The following is a 24,868-nucleotide window of genomic DNA, read 5'->3' as shown; positions in this document are numbered from 1 at the left end:
ATGGCTGGATGAGGCTTTGAAGTGCAGGACAGTTTCCTGCATTAGTAACGATATTGTGGGCAGTGGGTATTTGATGGAAATGCAGGAGGTTGGGTAGTTCTAGCCAGCTGAGCTGGTGGAGTGCTGCACATTGGTGGGACCTGTGTGGGGACTTTGTAGCACATTTGGCTATTTTATTGTAGCATGCCTCCAGCTTAGCTAGGTCAGATTTTTTCAGGTTAGTAAAGATTGGTGAAGCATATAACAGGGTGGAGAGAACATGGGCTCTAGCAACAGCCTGCCTGGTGGAAAGGGTAAGGAATTGTTTGGACCTGTAGAGAGTACCAAGCTTAATATGGGTCTTCTTGATAACTTCGGAAATGTGCTTGCCAAATTTAAGTTTACTATCAATAGTAACACCTAGAAGTTTTGTATGGGATGTGGGTTCAATTTTGGTGTTATCTGTTGAGAAGATAGTGAACGGAGCCGTTGGTTTTTTGTTAGAGAAAAGAATGAGTTTAGTTTTCTTGGGATTCAATATAGGTTGTTGGCTAGAGAGATAAGATTCTATTTCTGTGAAGGATTTTTGTTTTTTTTCTTGTAACTGGGACAGTGAGGGAGCAGCACATATTAAAGTTGAATCATCTGCATATTGAATAGTAGTTGCCAGGTTAGTGGCACTATGCAGATTGTTGAAAAGACTGTAAAGAACAGTGGGCCTAAGATTGAACCTTGAGGGACTCCTACTAATACTGTGAGGTGGGAGGATAGGTCATTATTCTATATGACTGCTTGGTGGTGTTCTGTGAGGCAGCTTTGAAACCAAGTTAGTGCATAGTGGGATAGGTTGAGTGAGGCAAGTTCATTTAACAGTTTTTGGTGTGACACAGTGTCGAATGCCTTGGACTTGTCTAAAAAGATAGATGCTACATGTTGGCCATTATTGTTTAGGTAATTAATAGTGTCCGTGAAATTATGGAGGGGAGTGGTTGTACTATGATTGGGCCTGAAACTATGCTGGGAGCTAGTTAGGAGTTTGTGATCAGTTAGGTAGCCCATAAGTTGGGTGTGGACACATTTTTCTAGGATTTTTGACAAAGGAAATAGAATAGTTATTGGTCTATAGTTTGTGAATTCAGTTGATACACCGCCCTTGTGTAGAGGGATGATGTGTGAGGTATTCCAAAGTTTGGGGACATACTGTTCTTTGATTAATCTATTAATTAGTATAGAAATAAGATAGGCTATGTAATTAGCAGCTAGCTTGAGGTATGAGGCTGGTAATTGGTCAATAGCAAGGGTTGTGGGTTTTAATTTATGTAGTAGTTTTCTTATGGTGGCTGTTTGGATGGGCACTAGGGAAAGGTAGTAGTGTTGTTAGGGGGTGGGGATGAGATGGTTGGAGGGGTGAGGGTAGAGTGATTTAGGAGGGCTAGGATGGAGTTAATAAAGAAAGAGTTAAACTGGGTGGCCAAAGTATCTGTGGCATTGGAGGTGGTGGTGGGGGGTTGAGGACTGTCCTGGTTGCAGAGGTTTTTTTATACTACTCCAGAATTTTTGAGGGTTGCTATGGTGGATGTTTTGAATTTGAGTATAGTAGGCCATTTTATCATTTTTGATTTGGGTTTTGGCTTTGTTTCTTAGGTAACAATAGGTCTCAAGAAAGTTTTGGGTTTTGTTGATGTGATATAGGGTCTATGACTTGTCTCTATCTTTAATAAGTTGTTTGGTTTCATTTGTTAGCCATGGAGTATAGTTAGCCTTGACCCAAATTTTTCTAATTGGAACTAGAGTATTTAGAATATCAAGGAACTTAGTATTGAAATATTCTACAGTAGCATCCAGGTTTAGTTGAGATAATGGGGACCAGTCACAGTGTTGTAGTAAAGAGTTAAAGGTGGCTGTAGAAAAGTGCTTACTGCTTCTAATTTCTTTGAATATTGTAGATTTGGGGATGTTAGTTTTGTTCTTGACTAGGAAGGTGGGTAAGTGGTCACTTAGGGTGTCAGGAAGACAGCCTGAGTGCCATCCTAGAGAAGGTTTATTAGTTAGGATCTAGTCGAGAATTGTTTTTTTTTTGCCTCTATGTTTGTCTATTCTAGTGGGAGAGTTTATAATCTGTGTGTATCCATATAGATTGATAGAGTTAAAGGGGATGTCAGAGGGGCAGGTGAGCCAGTCAGTATTAAGGTCGCCCATAACAATAGTCTCCTGATTGAAAGAGGTGGATGACCAAGAAATGAGTTCTTCTGTGGTGGAGAGGTTATTACCAGGGGAAATATATTATTATTATTGTTATTATTATTATTATGTGTTTGTTTGGATTAATTATTTTACTGTTATTCAAGTCAGGGGGGGTTGTTTGTATTCTTTTGATATTAATTGTGCCCTTGTATACCATTGCTATCCCTCCTCGTCATTTGTTATGTCTGTCAGCTCTGTGGGTGTTGAAGCCATGGGGAATAATTTCATTGTCAGTAATTTGGGGTTTAAGCCAGGTTTCTGTTAGGATAACTATGTCAGGAGAGTAGAAGGAGATAGTAGCGTGGAGTTCATAAATCTTGTTTACAAGGCTAGTGACATTCATGTTAAGGATTAGTAAGCTAGGGGTAGAATGTCTACGGTTTGTGAAGCGTATTGAGTTGGAGGAGTGTGTTAGGCTTGTTGTCTGCTGAGGTGGATAAGGGCCAGGATTTGGGGGTATGTCTCCACTTAACTTTAATTATGATTTCCTGTTTGGGAGTAGGAGTGGGATTTTTGTGGCAAGTCTAAGGACCGAGTTTTTGGTATTAGGTAAGGAGACGTCTATAAGTGAATATATCTGTGTTGCTTAGCTGGAAGAGCTAGGGGCAATGAGGATATTGAATGTGGAGGAATGGGGTAGTGAGTTAACAGGGTTAGTGGAGGATGTATATTAGGGAGTAATATTTCTGTGATAGGAGGTAAGATGGAGGGTGAGGGAGACTAAAATGAGAAAGACAATTTGCACATGGAGCATACTGGAGAGCATGGGAGTTGGTGAGGGTGGAGTGAGTTTGTGTGGTTGGATGACAGTGTGGTAAGAGAATGGGATGGGGTTGTGGAAGATTATGGGTTGGATGAGCTATGAATTGCAGATGGAAGGGTAGGTGGTGGGTGTGGATGCTGATTGTGTCTGCTGGGAGTGGGGACGGTTGGAGTTGGATTGCCTCTGTGGGCTAAGGGGAGTGGTGTGCCTAGGTATAAATGTAGATGATGTGGGGGTGGGTGAGAATTGGGGGTAAGGTAGGGGAGCGGAGTGAGCCCAAGCGCAGCGAGGGCAAATGGAGCGGGTTGAACCACGGTCCAACTGGTTCATTGTAAAATCAATCAGCCAGCTAAAGTAAGTAGTTTACTAACAGTTAGTTTCCTAAGCAGGTCTAATGCAGTGCGTATGGGCTAGGAGTGTAACAAAATAAGGCTGTCTCTAATAGTACATAAGGGCTCAGATTATGCTGGTATTATGGGTATTAGTGAGGTGGTTAAATGGGTAAAATTTAAATAGTAGAGCAAAAAACTCAGGGGACACTAGTTGTAATTTCAATTTAAGTAACATTGGTAAAGAAGTAGTTCAGGAAAAGGCACTAGGATAATTACTGGGGGGGTGGGTGAGGTTCGTCAGGTCCGACCAGTGTGCATGCCACTGACAAAGAAAAAACTTGATTAGGGAAGAGCAAACAACATTAAAATAATGTGGACATACACTGTGCTGTGTTTAGGCAATTGCAGGTAGTATTTTGCCGTTGCAGGAATTATCTGCATGTTGGTGCGACTGTCCAGGGTCTCAGGATCAGAAGACTCACGGGGGTCTTCTGGTTGAGCAAAGGGGAGGTGTAGGAGAAGGGAGAGACAGAGAGGGATTAATTACAACTGGAAGGGAGATGCAGACAGTTTAAAAGTAACAAATAAGCAGAATGGGTAGAGAGAGGCAGGTATATAACAGTGGATAGCTTAGCACAGTGGTAGAGCAGGACTGGCGTAAGGTGAGGGAAACACCAACAGAAGAGCTGAAATGGAGTGTATGTCAGATACAGCAGATGTAAAATGACTTATAAACTCAAAAACAGCAGATAAAACCAGATAGAAACAAATATCAGACAGATAATAAGTGGGTTTAAAAATACAGTTGTTGCCCTGTTGCATCAACATAAAACACTGAGCATAATAGGTAACATCAAACCGGTCTAAAAGGCTACCAGTGTAGATTTGTAGTTCTACAAACAAGGTCATTTAAGGTATTATGAAATATGTAGTAGTTGTGAAGGAGCAGTCCCGTCCCAGAGCAATACTAGGGCCATTAAAAATAAAAGGAAAAAAAACACAAACAATTGTCTACATAAAAAATATCACTGCAATGCGTACATAACATTAAGCTTTTTAGCTGTACACTTATACGGGTGATACAAAAGCAATATATATATAGCAAATGCAATGTTTACACAGTCAGTAGCAGTAACCTCACTAGTTTCACCAAAATAACATCAAAAGTAGTTAAACAACAAAGTAAGAGTCCCCGCACTTGAATAGCAAGCTATACCCAGCAGAAACATCAGTGGATTAATACAATTTAATATTTACTTACATGGCATACACACTTGATCAGGTTGAAATGGCTACTGGTGGCTAGGATTTTTTTTATTTACTAAGTTAGTGGTGACAGGCTGTTAGCTCCAAAATTTCTCAAATATCATAAATGCAGTAAATACATCTGACATACTCCAGATAGTAAAAGTCCCATAAAACCCTACAATTCAGCTTCTGTCAGTACTCAACAGAGACTGGATGAAAGACTAGGTGAGTGTATAGCACACAGCTAACAAATATTCTATGGAATAATTAAGACTAGAATAGTAAAAAATAAATCACATCAGCATAATCCTCCCTATTTCCTAGCATTTATTTTTAATTTAACCTTTTTTAGTTAAATAAGACTGATGTGACACAAGGGCTTGCTTTGTGATGTGGGAGCTTTGATCTGATTAGATAGTTTACTTGAAATCATAGACAAGAAACTGCATGTTATGAAACACTCACCCTGGTTTGTAGGCTGGAGCTTGTTTATTTACCTTACCCACTTTAATGGTGAAGACTATACCACGAGGCTGAAAAAGGTTAAGGGGTTTCCTCAGTGAACGAACAGTGAAAGCAAGGCTAGACCCTCAATAAGAGTGGCAATTAAACTAAAAGCATTTAAACTACATAGTATAATCACTGCTTGGTATTGTTTCTATCCGCCAATATCCCATTTTCTCATTTTTGCAGATGGAGTCAAGGTGTGACATCAACAGTAACCATCATCTAGAGTCTTTGTTCTTATCACTGGGTAGCTAGCCCTGCCACAATTGTTCTTCCATACCACACACACTTATTGCCAGTTTAGAGGGTCCATTCCACCTACTGCATGTCTTGGGAATGTGGGAGGAAACTGGAACACCTGGACAAAACCCACATGAACACAGGGTGGACATGCAGACTCCACAAAGAACGGACCCCAGCTGAGAATCAAACTGGAGAGCCTCTTGCTGTGAGGCAGTAGTGTTAACTACTTTAACACTGTGCCGCCCATTTGTTTGGTGTTTATTTATTTTTATTTGGTGACTTCAGTACATGTTTTATATTTGCTTTCATTCAATATTTTTTCAGGATTTTAGGTTTAATCTTCAAATCTGAAGTCTTTTATAGCTGTCAGGGTTCTGGTCTCAGTCATTTTAGCTTTAGTCTTATGACAGACAGAACTAAAATTGTCCCTAAGCTTGTACTGCAAAACTGTCATAAATAAACTAATTGAGAAGCATTCTGCACCGTATCATGTAGGTTATGAAATGAGCAGACTAGATAGGCCATGCAATGCTTTTTGTTCCTGATGTCAGAAGTTATGTTTTTGTGTTCTCTTTTCAGTTTCTGTTTTCATCCAAGAGTGACTGCACTTAATCTAATCTCTTTGTGTGTATGTTGGTGGAGGTCACATGGCAGTGTTAGAACTAGTTTCATATTAGTGCATCAAGGTGCACACCACTGATTTCACATGGAGTTTCATTCTGCCAAGGTGGGCTCCAATCCAAAGCACAGCTAAAAATGTGTATGTCAGAGATGTTACTGCTACCTCCCAGGACCAAGTGTCACTAATAGGAGGGGTCAGGTACTATAACTATGGACCTGATTAAATCTCTGTCAGAGCTGGATGCATCATGGATAAGACCAGGAGGGGAACAGTTGGGGAAAATCAATCATAGTACATGGTCATGGCTACAGTTAGATTTGCTAAGGCTGGTAAAAGCAGAGTCTGCCATAGGCTACATGTACTTCAAATGAATGATCATATTTCCATTCTGAAAACCATTATAGAGAACAAATGAGCTCTTGCTAGGACTTTAGAGAAAATAAACATACATAACAGTAAGCAGAAAGGAGCATTACCTCTGTGTCTTCGGTTTCCACCATAGTTCTGCAATTTCTTCAGTGTGCATCTTCCATTTTTGTCCTCCTGGTAATGCTGTAGGCAGGGGCCACAGTCATATGACCCGGGCAAACACTGCTGTCGGAATCTGAGGGTGCAGTCAAGCCACCGAGGACACTCTAAGAAAACTACATAGACAGAATAAGAGAGCATTAAGTCTTCTTAAGAACATATATATATATAGCCAGTTATACTGTTAATTGCTCAGGTAATATTGCAAACTTTGTTTATGAGACATATTTTGTAAGTTAGTATCCTGCTTAATATCCAATCTTTTCACTGCTTTTAATGTTGAGTCACGTGTATGACACAGGTGTTGCATTAAAGTTTATTTTAGCATTTGCAGATCTGCATTAACTTAAAGTGACTTGCTTATCTTCACATTAATTACTTGTGTTAAAGGTCTAGCCATACTGCCCACAACTTGAGAACACTGCCTGTCCTATTTCCAGGTCTCTCCCTGTTACTAGCAGTAGGTATGATAACAATATATATGGCCAAGTAACTAATGAAACAAAGTCTTGTATTACTGTATCTTATAAACATAGGATTAATTCCCACATCTTCAATTTACAATCCTCATGACCCTAAACAGATCACTTAGCAGCCTGCTTATCCCAATTTCTTCCTGAAGTCTGAAAAAATATTTTAATGCATTACTAAAAATAGGCCCAAAGTGAGCTCTTTTTCACTAGAATTATACTTGAGTAGTCATAAAACATGAGATTGCGTTGGTTTGGATATGTGCTGAGGAGGGATGCTGGGTATATTGGGAAAAGGATGCTAAGGATGGAGCTGCCAGGTAAGAGGAAAAGAGGAAGGCCTAAGATAAGGTTTATGGATGTGTGGAGAGAGGACATGCAGGTGGTTGGTGTGACAGCAATATGCAGAGGACAGGAAGAAATGGAAACAGATGACCCGCTGTGGCAACCGCTAACAGGAACAGCCGAAAGAGAAAAAGAAGGCAAAAAAGTACAGCAAATCCCTGATTGACTGGACATACGTTACTTAAAGAGACTAAAACTGTTATGGCTTCCTGGGGACATCTAATACAGGAACTAAACAAAAAAGTCTTACACTAAAATTTGCACTTACATATGTATATGTACTAGCTTCGCTGCCCTACACAGCCTTAGTAATGCATACTAACCCTAACTGTGTCTCAGCCCCTAACCCTAACTCTACACCTTACCTTAAAAAAAAGAAGTTTTCTGCAACACTCCCTCTAAATAAAACAGACTGAGACACTCATACACAACATATTTTAACAAGACCAAATCTACTTCGTACTTAACCCTTACCATAACCTTAATCCACAAACACCAGATCTATCCCCCTTAACTAACCCCTACTGTAACCTTAACCCCCCACACACACATAATACAAACCCACTTACTTATTTTGGCAAAACAGACATTTTGCAATACCCACATTCGATAAAATGAAATTTTTAATAAAAGCACCTGCACATATCTTTCAATGAATCAGGGACAAATTTTAACAGAATCAGGGGCAAATCCTGAAATAATCAGGGACAATCAAGGACACTTTTAAAATATTAGTGCTATTAACATGAGACATTGCCAGAATAAGAGAATAGGAATTAATATATATTTCTCGAAGTAAAAAAGTCTATAGCTCCAATTATTGTCATTATTTATTAAGTGTAACTCACTACCTTTCTTCCAAAGTCACCAGTTTGAGGAGGGATTAGGAGAGAGACAGAACTAAAATTTGAATAAAAATCAGTGATGTCCCTGAAAACCAAGGACAGTTGAGAGGTATGGTCCTGCATTTCATTCTGTTGAATAGATGAATGTTTGACTAAGATAAATGTACTCATATATATTTATTTACATGTCTGTATATATTATATATATATATATATATATATATATATATATATATATATATATATATATATATATATATATATTTGTGTGTGTGTGTGTGTGTGTGTGTGTGTGTGTATGGATATATTTAAGAAGTCTCTAACATTGCATTGGCTGTCACAAAACTAGTCAGATATTCTTAAATAAATGTACAGTGTCCCCCTTTAAAATAACATGCCCTTCAAATCCAGCGCTTCTAGTGAATAGTCTATTTCTTACTCACACACACATATTCAAGTTAAATCCAGAGATAAACCATCTGTCTAGAATGCTCGGTCTCAATTTCCCCTCTTTATTTCTTTTTATAAAAGTTCATGGTCAAACAGCCAAATTAAATAATTCATATCATCACTGTACTGACACGCTATGGAAAAGTATTTCCTCCTTTTTCGTCTGGTTCCCATTGCTCCTCTCCTTCCTCTTCCACCTCCATCAAGGTGGAAGAATCATCTAGATTTACAAATCTCACATATTCAGGCACCATAATTTCTCAGAGTAGTTAAAATGGCGACTTCCTTAAACTTGCCATTCCTTCTTCAGAAATGTCAGCCCTCCTGCTACTGAAAAAACTTTCAATGCAGCTGAGGATGTCAACTAAAATTTAATTTCACATCTCTTATACTTTTTAATAACATCCTCAAGCTGCAGTCTCTGTGTAAAAGTTACATGTGAATAATTATTATCCTCAGGTATTACTCAATGTGCTATCGTATATACCTTCCTGGTTAAATAACTGCCACAGTGTCTTTTCCTTCTCATATGTTGTCACAAACTTATCTGTTCTTTCTCATATGTAGACACAAACTGCATCAACATATAACACCGTACGAATTGCAGAAGGAATCATTACTGGCACATTGTGGGTGCTGCGAAGAGCACTTTTGGCTAACATCAAAGAGTGAAACAATGCTAATTTCATGAACTTTAATCGTACTTTGACTTAGGAATGGGGTCTGTTCCCATCATGGTATTAGAAACCCAAAAGACTTGGAGAAATTAAAAATGACAGACACCAATATAACCTTATGTTTACCATACAACTTCTCTGATGCAGACAATGGCAGTTTAGAAGCCTTCTCAAGTCCAGTGATGATTTTATAAACTCCATCCATTGTGCTTAGTCCTTACAAAATCTAATAGAACTTGTCCCTCTTTTCCTTTCAGTACCCATCCACTCAGCCTCAGATTTTTCCTACAAACCTTGTTCTCTGCAACAACCAACTACTGCCACTGCAGCATAACCACCAAAATGTTCCTTTCTGTTTCACATTTCAAGTACCTGCAACTGAATTAGTGTCATGGCAGGCTATTCAGCATGGAAAAATTCAGTGTCATCAACTTCAAGACCTTTCAGTCTCTTTAGGTATCCTTCTAACAATCAAAAAACCAAAACAAAACATGACACATACAAAACTGCCCTTCTGCTAAGCTTCTGGTCGTTTCCTTGAGTCATTTTTATTATAGATAGAACACTACTGCAAAGGCTGGTCTTCTAGATTTTAATTGCCACAAATTCACTATTTCAACTAATGCTTCCATTTTATCAGGCATTATTTCTTGCTTCAATCACTCATGTTGAATTTCGTTTTTAATCCCCTAAAATATACTGTGTTAAGCTCATGGCAAAGAGTGAACAGGAGAGACAAGCAACCTCATAATGCAGCAAGGTGTGATAGCAGTATAAATGCCTCCTTGGGTCTCCCCTGAAAAGATGTCACTAGCCCAGCAGGGCTGACTCAGTCAATAAAGGGCAAATAAATAAATAAATAAAATGAGTCTTCCATTAGTTTTTAAACCTTTAACTTTATAAAACCTATTATGTTACTTTTTACCTCTTTAATTTTTGAAGTGACTTACAGCTTTAGTTCTTTGACTTTCAGAGTAATTCTTTAAAGTAAGTGTGTGTGTGTGTGTGTGTGTGTGTGTGTGTGTGTGTGTGTGTGTGTGTGTGTGTGTGTCTGTGTATAGCTTTCATTAAATCCAAATTCAGTATTCTACCAGCTCCTTGCTTTTTGTTCTACTGCAAAATAATTTCACTTCATACATTCTGAAAATTTGTCATTAACACTGCTCGCTCTACACAGGGTTATTTTCAGTTCCCTTCTGTTAATGAGTCTTAATCTTGACCCACAAGAGGTGGGTATAAAAAAAAACCTCAACACCTTCATTAACTGAACCACAGCAGTTTATTGCCTCATATGCTCCATGTGTATCAAATGGGGAAAAATAAATGGGACCTGCCCTAGAACTGATCCTAAATGGTGTCTAGCTATTATTTCTTTCCCCTTACAGATTTTGGTTTGACATCACCAAAGCTTGCAGAGAAAGAATATTACAACTGACTACAATGTTCTTCTTATGACTAGCCTCAAGAATTTCACTAGCATGTCTCCATATGACTTCTGTGGTGGTTTCCCCTTGTCAGAAGTTCAACACATTAAGTCAACTTTAAAGATGTGGCACATGGCCTATAAATGGCATTTTAATTTCTCTTTACATTTCTGCCTCTAAAGTATGATAGTGCAACCCCTTATTTTTAAAACATTGAATTGATGTTCCTTTGATCCATAAGTAATGCATCTCCAGTAGTTAATCCTTCTCTAGCTATGGGAATGAGCTCATTGTCAAATTCAGAACTGACTGCTGATAATGCTGTAATCCTATCAATAGGGTTTCTAGAAGGGGAAGCATTGTTTTTTTAGCTTTGTGTGGTTATAAAAAATCCATTACTCTTTCACCCAGGAACTCTTCTCTTTTTTTCTCTTTGGTCTATGAATGGGAAAAAAAATCATCATCAGCCTCATTGTCATACCCCTGTTGTCTTTTGTTGTTTTTAATAAATTCTATACATTCTATATTTCCCACGGTTTGAAGCACTATGTTGATTAGTAATAGCTGCTCCTCAAACATAGCGCAACACAGCAGACGTCTAAAATGCTAGCAAAAAGGACAGATGCACTTCGAGTCACATTATTATTCAAAGTTTGCTGTACTTCCGCTGTGCCTGGCATTAGAGGCAGTTTCATTCTGTGTCACATTGTTAAACACCAAATGTTTGCCTCAGACATGATAAAGGACGGTATCAGGACCTCCAGTGCTAGAATCACCTTCAGACTTTGTCTCCCCAACTATTGATGTCTGAGTGCTTTGTACAGTCTGTACCTCACGTATCTCACATGGCTGACTAGAACACTTACATGAGGGTTGGGAAATATACTATAAACATACAAGTTTCATGGCTGCTTGCACAGCTACTTCAAAGTTGGAACTTTGGTCCCTTGCATTTACTGTTTGTTACTGTATCTTTTTTTGTCTGTTTGTAAAAAAAAAAAAAAAAACCCCAAAAATATCCTTGTTTTCCCGCCTTTACTGAACTAGAATAGTCCAGTCTACAGATTTTGCCGATCTCTGGGCTGTGTCATAGTTCCTGTGTTGTCCATATCCTTATTTGGATAGGAGGAAGCTTCTTTGTTCACCAGTGGGAGTGGGGAGCACTGAGCAGCCTATTTGTCCCTAAAGGAGTGGTTCCAGCCCAGAAACTTGCAGTTTATTGGCCATTTTGGGCCATTTCCTAGCTCTTTCTAACCCCCTGCTTTAAAGCCCGCTTTAATGCACTTTTGCACTTGTATAACTAGTTTACTTTCAATCTAAACAATCTATTCTCTATCTGAAAAGCCCAGCACTTGCTCCTAAAGCATTTTTACACAGGTAAAGCACTCTTAAACAAAAAGAAAGCACTACATCCACCTACAATCCCATTGAGTACCCATTTCCCTATAGGTCCTTTCTGACTCAGTTACACAGCAATCCCTTACACTATTCTAGCATGTTGAAGGGTCAATTACTGGCGTCCTCTCCAGTTCAGCTGGTGAATCTGGGAATCTTGAGGCAATGTTACAACTGCCTCATGTACACAGACAACCCTCTCCTCCTCCCAACAAATACAAATATATGTGAGAGATGCAACTATATAGCCAAACTGGAGGCTGAGCTCTCTCGACTCAGTACTGGCAAAACCAGTCAGGAGGAGAAGGTAACCACAAACACCACAAACCCAATCTCACATAGACCTATCACAACTGCAAACCAAACACATAAACACACAAAAACATACTAGGAGGCTCTAATTAAAAATCTACGAAAACAACAGAGGCCTCCAAAGCAGACATCCAAGCAACCACTACCTCAAAACATAGCACATGCAACACATAGTTCACAAAGTCAGTGTGCCAAACAGTCACAGCCCTTAAGGCCAAACAACATGCCTGATACACTTGTAATAGGTGACTCCATAGTCAGACGCACAGACGCTCACCAGACTGAACAAGGAAAAGGTTACAGTAAGCTGCCTGTCGGGTGCTAGAATCCGCCACATAACACAAGCACTCAGGTCACTCCAAAGCAAGTACAAATATGACTCAGTCATTGTCCATGCCAGTGTGAATGACCTGAGACGTACCTCCCTGGACTACATGAAAAGAGACATAGAGGAGCTCTCTGATTATGTAGCCCAGGCCGGTATGACCCTGACCCTGAGCAGCATCTTACCCTCACCAAGAATGATGCCACAGTACAAAGACAAAATGATCAGCTTTAACAATTGGCTCAATTACTGGTGTCATTCTAAGGGGATCCAATGTCTGTCTGCTTGGGATGACATGCTAGACAAGCCACGCTGCTTCACAAGGGACGGCTTGCACCTGTCACCCCTGGGCTTCCGGATATTGGCCAAGGCTCTTGCCACCCCATAGTGCCTTTTTTAGGCAAGGCTCAAAAGACAAACCCACCTCCCTAGAAAACACAAGTGGAAAAAACTAAGGGTAATGCTGCTCAATGCCAGAAGTCTAAACCTCAAGATGCACGCTCTCGAAGCCCTCCTCAGTATGGAGAACATCAATGTCTGTGCAGTGACTGAAACCTGGTTCAAGGCTCCTGAGAGCACCCCAGCACTACCAGGTTACACCTCATATCATGCTTTTCGGCCCCAAAACTTGGACCGAACCACAAAAGGAAGGGGAGTATCCATATTCATCAAAGATACCCACACCTCCAGGTTAGTGGCAATGCACGAAGCATCGGAGACCATCCATGTGCAACTAACCATAGGCAGAACTGCCCTACAGTTTGTAGCATGCTACAGACCACCCTCTCAAACTCAGGAACCCCAATCAGCCTTCCTGAAGACACTGGCGAGTATGAATGTCTCTCCAAATACCATCATATTGGGAGACTTCAACTACCCAAACATAGACTGGGAGCATTACTCAAGCCCCAGCACCCTAGCACAAAGGGTCCTAGAATTCATAAACTCAAATGCGATGGAACAACTAGTCACCACTCCCACAAGAGGAGATAATATACTAGACCTGATCATCACAAACATGGGGACACAATGCTCCACACCGGAAGTATACCCCTCATTGGTGAGATCAGACCATAAATTAATCTCACTGGAAATCCACATCCCGCTCCCACCCCCAGCACAAAAGACCACAGTGAAGAATTTCTCGAAAGCTGACTTCACACTTCTTAAGACTGAAGTGGTATCCTTCAAGGTCCCTGGACCAGTGGAAACCACAGCCCACACCGCTGAATCCTTTATAAACGCTTTCTATGGACACCTTCAAGAATGCATGGATCATGCAATCCCAAATAAAACCAAGACCCATTCCCCCAAAGGCAGGCGTCCTGTCTGGTGGACCCCAGCCATTAACAAGCTTTACAACAGGAGGAGGAAGCTACTACATGACAGAGCAAAATCCCTAAAAGGGAAGGCATCTCTGATCAGTACTAGCAAAAAACTACGATCACTCATAAAATCATCCAAGGCCAACTTTGAGATAAAAATCACAAAAGACACTAAAGACAATCACAAGGCCTTCTTTAGTTATGTTAGAAACCTGGGTTGAAACTCCCAGATATGCTCAGAGTTAGTCCAAAATGACAAAAAATACACTGAACCCACAGACATTGCCAACATACTGGCAGACAGGTTCAGTGCAAATCCCCCCGCCCAAAAGGAGAAATATCTATCCCAGCAGAGAGTAGCCTCCCTGACATCTCAGATGCCCAGGTGAGAGCTGCCCTCTCCAAAGCTAAAAACACAGCATCAATGGGACCAGACGGTGTCCCGGGTTGCATGCTACATGAACTCCAAGATGAACTAAACCCGCACATAAGGCTGCTGTTTAATCTTAGCCTTACTACAGGATACATACCCAAAGAATGGCGTACAGCAACAGTGGTCCCACTCCACAAAGGAGGTGCTTCTACGGACCCTGGAAATTACCGCCCCATAAGCTTGACGAGCCTGGTCTGCAAAGCTATGGAGAGGATCATTATGGAACTCATAAACAAAGACATTGGGGACCTACAGAAACTGGATCCTTCCCAATTCGGCTTTGTCAAGGGCAGATCCTGCCTTTTGAACCTGGTCTACTTTTTTGAAACAGTCACTAAGGCCATTGATGAGGGTAAGGCACTTCACACAGCCTACCTTGATCTTGTAAAAGCCTTCGACACAATACCCCACTTGGGCATCATAGACAAGCTCACCAGCTTAAATGTAAACCCATATGTCATAAGATGGGTTGCAAACTGGCTCAAGGACAGAACCCACAAGGTCAGAATTGCTGGAGCCATGTCAGACTCTAAGCCAGTCACAAGCGGTGTCCCACAGGGCTCGGTCCTGGGACCCCTCTTGTTCAGCATTTATTTTTCCGAGGTGCAAGCAAACATAGGAGGATTGCGGCTGACAAAGTTCACAGATGACTGCAAACTGGGTGCCATAATTGATACTCCAGTGGACACAAGCATCCTTCAGAAAGGCCTCATAGAAATGGATAACTGGTGCCAGAGCCATGGCCTTAAACTGAACGCCAAAAAATGTATAGTCATACCCTTTGGGAAAAACAAAGTACCCACAAATTACCACATAGGTGGTAATCCATTAAATGGAAGAAGTAATCAGGGACCTAGGGACCCAAGTTGACAGTAACCTCTCATTTGACACTCACATTGCCAAGGTGGTTAGGAAGACCTTCTATATTACCCACATTATCATGAAAGGATTCACATCTAGATCAAGAGAGGTCATTGTGCCCCTATACTCTTCCCTTATCAGGCCCATAATTGAGTACAATGCCCCATTTGCGATGTACCTTACCCGACACCTGCAGCAGTTAGAAAGACCCCAAAATTACCTCACCAAGAGGATCAAGGGTCTCAAACATATGTTATATGCTGCCCGGCTGAAGAAACTCCAGCTCTATTCAGTTGCATACCGCCTACTCAGAGGCGATCTATGCCTGACGTACAAGGCCATGTCCAATCCGGAATTAATGGACATGCTCCACCTCAGAAAATCCAAATCCACCAGAGCCACGAGAGCGAGAGATTTGAACCTCAAAACAGAAATAAATAGGACGTGCTGGAGGGACAGATTCATAACCCAGAGGCTCCCTACACTCTGGAACAGAATCCCAGTCCATGTTAGGCAGAGCCCCTCACTGACTCTCTTCAAGAGAAATCTTGACGAGTGAATGGGAGATTGTAGGTTTACCCCGGAGGTCATCTCTGTGTCACTACTAGACAGAGGCACAGTAAACTAAACCCTAAATGGGCATAGTATTCTCATTCCAAGGGGTGGCGAAAGCCACACACACTCTGGCTAGGCTTATAAATGCCCTAGTGCAGATAGCCTAGTATGAACCTATGAACCTATGAAGCTATGCAGGATTGTACTAGTTTGTTAAATATTGACTTTCCTGCCTGTGGAGTCACCGAACAGTAACATCTCTTTATCATAAGTAGATATTTTGCAGATGTCCACCAGTTAAGAAATTCCCTGTGTAACAAGTTTTTAATGATAAAAGCTATCCATTTTGTTCATAGTAGAAAAAGAGTGAAAAATATACTTTGGAGTATGTATGTTCCAAATTCACCTTAAGCCAGCAAATAAAAATTAGAGAGTACACCTATCAAACAGCAGCAGAATGTGTATCAGTGGTTCCTACCTAAAGCATAGATTTACTGTTGCCTTCCAAAGCTTATAGATGAGAAATATCTTCTACACATTAAACAACAGAATACTTTTGTTGTTTGTTCCACTGGTTGCACCTGCTTGTTCTTATCTTATGCACTAATTAATCTTTGCAAGACTTTTATATGAAGCCTGTTACTAAGTACATACAATACAATGTTCTGGCCTCCATTACTCCTGCTGCTCTCATGAACCAATTCTAACTTAGTATTTTTTTATTGCCAGTGTTTTCTAGTTTTTAAGGTAGAATACTTTACTTTGTGATATAAAATATTTTAGAAACAAATACTTTAGTTGCACCTATCAAATAGTTATAGTTCCCTCCTTGTGATATATTAGTGGTGTAAAAACACTACAATATCACAATTAAAGTGCACAAGCCTCCATCTCCCAGTTACATCTGCCACACACATCATAAGCTGACACAAAGGCATGTTTTACTTATTCGCATTGTGTGCAACATTTATGACTGCTAGTACACTTGTGATGTCTTGCTCCAAAGAGGTATTAATGAAATAATCCCAAAAAATGACAGAAGTGAGGCCACAGATACCATTAATGAGGGCTTAAAGATAAAAAGACTAGCAGAAACAGACAGGCATAGGGTACTACACTTTCCCCTACAACGTGTGGTACATATGTTGTTAAAGAATGACGTTTGCAACTTGTAGCTCTCTGCACTAGACTGACAGTTACTACACTTTTAGCAGCAGCAGCAGTACACTCTCTTGTTTAGAAATGTCAGAGAGGAGGTTAATAGAAGGTGAGTGACAACCTATGTAAGGGAATGCATAAAGTATGAGGCTAGAGAAAGGGAATAATTCCACCCCATGAAGGGAAGGGAGAGGAGAGGATGTGGTGAGGGTGAGAACCTGCACTATTGATCCTTGCAGTTAAGATACAGGAAATATTGGATGTCATGCAGGTGGATCAGTACAGTTTATTAATCCCCAAACAGGTCACGAGAGGAGGATAAGAGACCAGTGAAGAGAATAAATGTGGGGGAGGAAGAGAAGGAAGAATTTATTTACTGGAGACATGAACATAGCAGGAGCAAGCTGGGGGATGCTGAGCTCCAGACTGGGGTAGGATTGGTAGCTGACTGAGTTATTGGACTTTGATGGCATTATTCAGCTGGTGCAGGCCTATATAACAAAGAATAGGACTGTAGATGTGAACCTAAGCAGTTGGAGGGGGCGGGTCAGTAATGGATACGATTCATTATCTACTCTCAGAACTAGTGGTTGCATTCCTAGATTTATATGGCCTAGAAGTTGTAATGTTTTGGTTGAACCATTCTCTAGCCTTAGAGAGGCCCAAACTGGGATATGGCAGCTCCATTTTGAACATTTATATATAATCTTATATTCAGAAGCTTCAGAGGGGCCAACGAAATTACACCAAGAGCATAATTGGACTAGTAGTGCTAAGTTATGCAAAGAGGCTACATAACTGTGGTCTTCCCTCTCTAGAATACTCCAGATAAAGAGGACATCTGCCATTTCTGTTGAGAAGTTTTCAAGGCAAGTATTGTTTGAATGTTTGGGATTGCAGGTACCCAACTGAAATAATGACAGATGAATAGAAATTTTTACTAAGGACAGCACCTTAGTTAACTGTGTTTCTCAGACTGTAGTTACCCAACAGAATACCTCTAAATATGGAACACTTTATAGACTGTAACCATTTCAAAAGTAAGCTGTAATTACACTTTAGTTTTAAAAGTTATTGTACTATATATAGATGGGCATTATGGAGTTTTTATTTTTAATCCTTTGCACATATACCATATGACGTGATATGATGTGATAAGGATATGATATGATATTATGTAGTTTAGTGTGTGTGTGTGTGTGTGTGTGTGTGTGTGTGTGTGTGTGTGTGTGTGTGTGTGTGTGTGTGTGTGTGTAGAGGGGTAGAAAGTGGTTTGATAATTTGAGGAGGAAGGAATTATGTTGAGCTGACGGAGATGGCCAAAGGTGTGTCAAGGACCTGGAGATAAATCAAAAGTTTGAGCATGGTTTCTAAGTAGACCAGGGATAGAGCACTTAGGGGTGCAGACAAGAGGAAGAGGTAAAAAGGGAAGAGGAGAGTGCCAATGGCTGATGTAACTACACTGAAATTTAAAGCTATTGATTAGCTCAGAAGCAATGGCATACAAAAAATAGAAGGGTGAGGGATGGGGAGACAGAGAAAACACAGTGCAAGGAGGTAATCAGAAGGATGACAAGATGGTAAGATTATCAATGGTGTGTACTGAAAGAGAGTGGGCGGTAATTGAGAATTGGAGCAAAGGCATTTTCAGGTATATAGCAGAAAAGAGGAAGGGATGGGATTAGAGATATGGCCAGAATGAGTAAGCATGGGAGGGAAATCATGACGCATTAAAAAGCAGAGCTTATATAATAAGTATTTCACCTCAATCTAATTGAATGAAGGGGAGGGGAGACTGCCATGCTTGTTGTAAGGCAGTGAAGATTGAGGACATATACCAGAATATAGAGGGAAGAGCTGGAGAGGAAACTATCATAAGTGAGAACAAGGAACAGAGACCAGATGGATTGCTTCCCAGGGTTCTCAGGTATCTGTTTAGTGTGCTAACATGCCACTGTCCAGTACAGATGTGCCTGAGGACAAATATATGGCAAAAGTGGTACCCCTGTATAGCAGTGAGAATGGAGAACAGAAATTCCAGAGAAATGTAGGTCTTTAATATCATTGTGGCAGGTAATGTAGTGAAAATGATCATGTGGGAAAAGATAGATCTGATGTTGTTAATCTTTGTTCAATCCTTACTGATGGGTTATTGGTTCCGTCATCAGAACTGAGACGGCCAATATCAAGCTCACATCAGCCAAAAACTCTCAAGCCAAGGCCCTACCCAGAATGCTCTGCTCCCTGTTACCTCAGATCTCATTTGCCGCGTTGCTGTACAGCCGTATCAAGCCACTCTCTCAGCTAAGTGTCTATTTTTTTGAAAGTTTATACATTGTTCTTACTTTAAATTTTCTCAAACGTTTATACTAATATTTTCCTATCCTATTGTACACTTTAGACTCTCTCCCTTTAGTCTTTTCCCTTTATTACCCTCTTTTCTTACCTTGTGGTAATTCTCCATTACCATCGTTGGTAATCCTTCCTTTCTCTTCTTACAATTTTTGGGTAGCCTTTCTTCTTTTTGGTGCTGTTCTTCTCCACACCAGTTATGTTGGATAAGAAAAGTAGCATTGGTTTCTAGCAGTGTAAGGATTGCAGCTGTAAGTTACTGCTTTCCGATGGCCATGACTTATGTGTCTACTGTCTTAATGTCTCCCACCTGACTGTGGATCCTCCGTGTGGGATTTGTAAAAATGTCTCTACCAGGACTCTCAACGAGAGAAAGAATAAGTTAGTTTTGAAAGGTCTCCTCAAGTCTCCTTTCTCTGAGGCTATTTCTGGGTCAGAGAGCTCACCCCCTCCTGTTAAACCCTGCAAGAGGCATTCTTCCTCTTCTTCATCAAAGTTGCTCCCTTCTTCTCCCCCCTCTGGAGATTGTAGGGAGTCAACTCATAAGAAGGTGAAATTGATTACTACTTTGGCACTGCTACCTGTGACCCTGTCAGCTCCAGGATCGGCACTGCCCCAAATGATTCTGACTACAGCCATGTCACCTTTAAAGATACCGGCATTGGAGTTCCTGGTGCAGACAACTACGGTTCTGACAGCTATGTTGCAACCCTTACTGACACCATCCATACAGGTTCAGTCCCCTTCAGTACCATTGGTACAACCACCTTCGGCTCCAATTATGACTCTTCTGTACTCCACAGCACAGACATTTTCAGCACCAACATGTGCTTCAGTGCAGTCCTTCTTGGCACCGTCCTTATTGCTGGTGCAGGCACTTTCCACTATGGCACCGTACCCTTTGGGACAGACTTTTGCCTTTATGGTGCAGACACCTTCAACTATTTCGGTGCTGACATCGTCGGTGCAGACTACTTCCACACCATTTTCTTTGGTGCAGACATCCTTGGCTCTGGGCTCTGCACCTATTGAATTAGCAAGGACCAAATATTCTCCTTCAGTGTATCCTTTTGTTGGCAGTCAATATAGTCCTTTACTAGAAAGGCCAGAATCACCATCAGCTTTCTCCATGAGGTCAACCAAGAGTGTCTCTGAACATGTGTTGCGGCTTGTTGACCACTTGTTTGTGGCCAGAGGTCTCTCCCAACCATCGAAGTCCACGTTCCCTCATTCAGGTGAATGTATATCTCCTCAAACCCCAATGTACACTCCTCCTTTGACTTCTACTCAAGTTTCAAAGCCTATTACTCTGAAAGCAGCTTCCCTTCCTCCGACTCCAATAGTGGATCTCACTTTGGAACCTGAGTCATCCTTGTGGCCTTCGGTGCACCGGGCATCGGGCTCTCCTCAGTCCAGTGGCTGTGCCATGGAGAAGGGTATTCCTGGCACCACGCAGATTTTTTTATATGGCACCCTCCAGGGATCCTCTCTCTCTTATGGTTCACGGTCCTCTTGCGACTCCTGGTCTGGGGGCGGGCTCATTGGGGCGGGGTGTGACCCTGGTTCCGAGGTTGTTGTGCTCGGTTCTGAGATCCCATTGTTCCTTGGGCGGGCCAGCCTTCCAGGCCATGGAGAGGGTGCTTTCCTCCACTGGCAAAGTACACATGTTGGAGTCCTCTCCCCCCTCTGTGCCGCAACTGTCACAAGCCTCAACTGCCGGACACCGGGCACAAGAGCCTCAGTTTTCTCCTCCTCAGGAGACCCCCTCTTTGTAGTCTTCCCCAGAACCTCCTACTGAGGAAGTACCCCACAAAGCGTCATGTAAAAGGAAGCACATGGACTCCAATGAGGAGTCATTGACTGAAGATATGGATTTTGATGACGGGAAAGGGTCTCCATGGTCACCCTTTGATGAGGTTTCCTTTGGTGACATCCTTGAGATCCTTAGACAGAGGGGTGATTGAAATCCATCTAATCCTTCCTGTGAGGAATCTGTATTCCTGCAGGGTTTTCATGCCCAGCCCCCTACCTCCTGGATCACTCCCTCTGCAGATGAGCTCATCCAGTTCATCATCCAGCATGCATGGAAGGCTCCTGACACCCTGGAATTGATACCTAGGAGACCAGATAAAATATTATTGCCCCCAGCTGAGCACCCACATTGGTCATGATGTCTTCCAGTAGATGCTATGGTGGTGGCAGCTGCAACTAAGAAGGATTTGTCAGAAGAGAACCAAACTGTCCATCTGCCCAACAAAGATCCCAGGCAATTGACAGGTTAGGAAAGTGTGTGTTTGCTTCATCGACCTTCGCTGTAAGGTCTTTGAATTATTTGGCCCATTTTACCAGGCTTCAGTGAGATCTTATCAACCAGCTCTCTGAAACTTTGGCAGGAGCTGTTTCTGACAAGGTCCATGACAACGTGGCTTCTCAGATAGCCACTCTAGAGCCCATTTCCAACTCTTCCATGCATCTTTTTTCTCATGCAATGGAAGGGGCGGCTAGAGTGACAGACGCGGGTATAGTCACCAGCCAACATGCCTGGATGTGCCTTTGCAAATTTGTGGACTCCTTTAAGGCTTTCTTCATGAATGCCCCCATAGAGACTGCTTCTTTGTTTGGCCCTAAAGTCAAAGATACACTGGCAAGGTGCGAACAAGATGACAAGACCCTGTCTGCCATTGGTATCAGACACTCCACTCCTCAGTGATTCTACTCAAGAAATCAGAGGAGTGGAAAGATGTGGCACAAGAAATCACAGGGCTCATTCTAGGATGCACGTGCTGAGTTCTCCCCTAGAGGCAGAGGGGGAAACTCCAATGGAAGATGCCCCTTTTAGGGCAGTGGAGGTCCGCAAAACCAGGGTTCCAGATATTCCTTCTCTGGTTACCTCTATCAGTTCTCCTGAAGCACTGCCTGACTGCTCACCTCTGAAAGCAGTCGAGGGTCATTTCTCCTTGTACCCCATTGCCTGGCAAAATATAACCACCGGCTTTTGGGTGCAATGGATAATATCCAGAGGCTATCACATCCCCTTCCATCTTTGCTCAGTCTCATCAAGAGTATTACCCGACATTACATCCAGTCAAAGGGACGCAGCAGCACATGAAATCCAAAAGCTGCTACAAAAAAGAGTCATCCAGATGGTCTCCCCAGACCAGATAGGATCCGGTTTTTACTCAAGGTTCTTTTTAGTGCCAAAAAAGACAGGGGAATGGAGACCAATTCTGGATCTCAGTACACTAAACAAATTTGTAAAAACAGAGCAATTCCAGATAGTCATGGTTCAGTCTAATCTTCCTCTTCTGGAAGAAGATGATTGGATGTGCTCTGTAGATCTTCAAGATGCGTATTAACACATAAAAATGGACAAACGCTCAAGAAGATACCTCCGTTTCTGCATAGGAGCCAGTCACTACCAATTTCAAGGCCTGTCCTTTGGTCTCTCTACAGCCCCCAGAGTGTTCACAAAATGCATGGCAGTGGCTATCACTCACTTGCGACTCCAAGGATTCCAGGCATTTCCATATCTAGATGACTGGCTCCTCCCTGCCCCCACCAACTGTCTACTGGAAGAAACCCTGCAGTATGCTCTCTTAACAGCTCAAAGCCTGGGAATCACTATAAACTGGGAGAAATCCAACACAACCCCAACTCAGTCTTTGGAATTTACAGGGGTACTGTTGGACAGGAAAAACTGCACAGTGTCCCTTCCAGAACACAGGCTTCAGAGAATAAGACAAGTTCAACTGCTGATCTGTCACCACAAATTTCCCTCTCAATCTATACTCCAGCTATTGGGGTCAATGGCAGCCTAGATTACCATTGTTCCTCTAGCTAGATTCCACATGAGGCTCTTTCAGTGGCTACTTCACACTCAGTGGTACCCTCTACAACATCCTTTGTCCTTCCAGATACGTGTAGCTCAGAGATGCAAGCAAGATTTACTCTGGTGGACGTCTCAAAATCCCCAACAATGGTCTCACCCTTTCAACCCCCCATCAACTGATAGACACGGTGACCATGGACACCCCCCTGATGGGGTGGGGGGCTATGTCAGGGAAACTCGGTCCAAGGCACCTGGTCGGAGACAGAGGCCCTTTTGCATATCAATGTCCTGGAACTGAAGGCTGTGCTTCTAGCATTGCAAGCATTTCACTCCATCCTTCTGTCAGGGACTATTGCAATCCAGTCAGATGACATGTCAGTGGTCTGGTACATCAACAAACAAAGGGGCACCAGATCTTACCTGTTATGCCGAGAGGCCTTGAGAATATGGCAATGGGCAATAGCTTACAACTGCTTTCTAACTGCAACTCACATTCCCGGGAGCTACAATGTGATAGCAGACAAATTGAGCAGGTGCATTCTACAACCTCATGAGTGGTCCCTCAATCCTCTGATATCGGCAAAAATCTTCTACCGCTGCAGCCATCCTTGCTGCAACCTGTTTACCTCCCAACCAACTACAAGTGCAGCAATTACTTTGCCCTAATCCTCCCTTGGGGACAGTCACCAAGGGACACTCTAGTCCACGCTTGGCCCTCGGGTCTTCTTTATGCTTATCCTCCTCTTCCCCACATCTCCCATTTTCTGAAGAAAGCATGACAGTTGAAGAGCAAAGTGATCCTCATTGCTCCATATTGGCCTCAATAAGTCTGGTTTCCCTCTTGCCTTACCTGCTAGATTAACCATGGACCCTCAATCCATCCCCAACACTGATCTCCCATCCACAGGGTCTGATTCACTCCAATCTAACAACCCTGAAACTGACAGTTTGGTTTCTCCACTTCCAATGATTGCCAGGCATGAAAACCTCTCGTCCCCTGTGTGCAATATTCTTATTGCATCTCATAAATTGTCCACCAGACTAATCTATCTTAACAAATGGAAAAGGTTCTCTCTATGGGCAGCAAATAAAAAATTAGACCCTTTGTCAGCCCCAATCTCAGTGGTATTGGATTATTTATCACATCTTTTCCACTCTGGGGTGTCTGTCTCTACTATCCATGTATGTTTAGCTGCCAATCTTAAATTTCCATATTGGTTTTCAAGATTCTTCACTTATGTCACACAGACTCTGTAAGACTTTCTTGAAAGGGGTTATCCACCTAAAACCTCCCTTTAGAGAATTGGTATAACCTTGGAATTTGGCTTTGGTTCTGCAAGCTCTAACAGCTCCCCCCCCTTTGAACATGCATCTTCATGTGATGTAAAATATCTCTCTTGGAAAACTTTGTTTTTGATTGCAATCACATTGGCCAGGCGATTGTCAGAACTTCAGGCCCTATGCATCAAACCTCCCTATCTTATCTTCCATAAGGATAGGGTATCACTGAGAACTAATTATACCTTTTTACCAAAAGTGGTGTCAGACCGATCTATCAACCAATCTATTGACCTTCCAGTGTTCTTTCCTAACCATTCTAACAAGGGAGAGTATTGCTTGCACTCCTTGGATCTTCATAGGCAAAT

The 24,868-nt window shown here is 41.9% G+C and overlaps 1 protein-coding gene across 1 annotated transcript in view; it reads right to left on the bottom strand.

Moving 5' to 3' along the window:
• The window catches only part of LOC122811444 (neural proliferation differentiation and control protein 1-like), a 311,459-nt gene that overhangs the window by 143,719 nt on the left and 142,872 nt on the right, over window positions 1-24,868 (bottom strand). The window contains exon 2 of the mRNA XM_044083289.1: window positions 6,415-6,582. Coding sequence (XP_043939224.1) covers window positions 6,415-6,582 — 168 coding nt within the window. The remainder of the gene's footprint in view (window positions 1-6,414; window positions 6,583-24,868) is intronic.

This window comes from Protopterus annectens, chromosome 9.part0 (assembly GCF_019279795.1).
Source record: "Protopterus annectens isolate FY-2018-M chromosome 9.part0, PAN1.0, whole genome shotgun sequence".
NCBI classification, from domain to species: Eukaryota; Metazoa; Chordata; order Ceratodontiformes; family Protopteridae; genus Protopterus; species Protopterus annectens.
The sequence above is the reverse complement of the archived record's forward strand: the minus strand, read 5'-3'. Positions and strand labels throughout refer to the sequence as shown.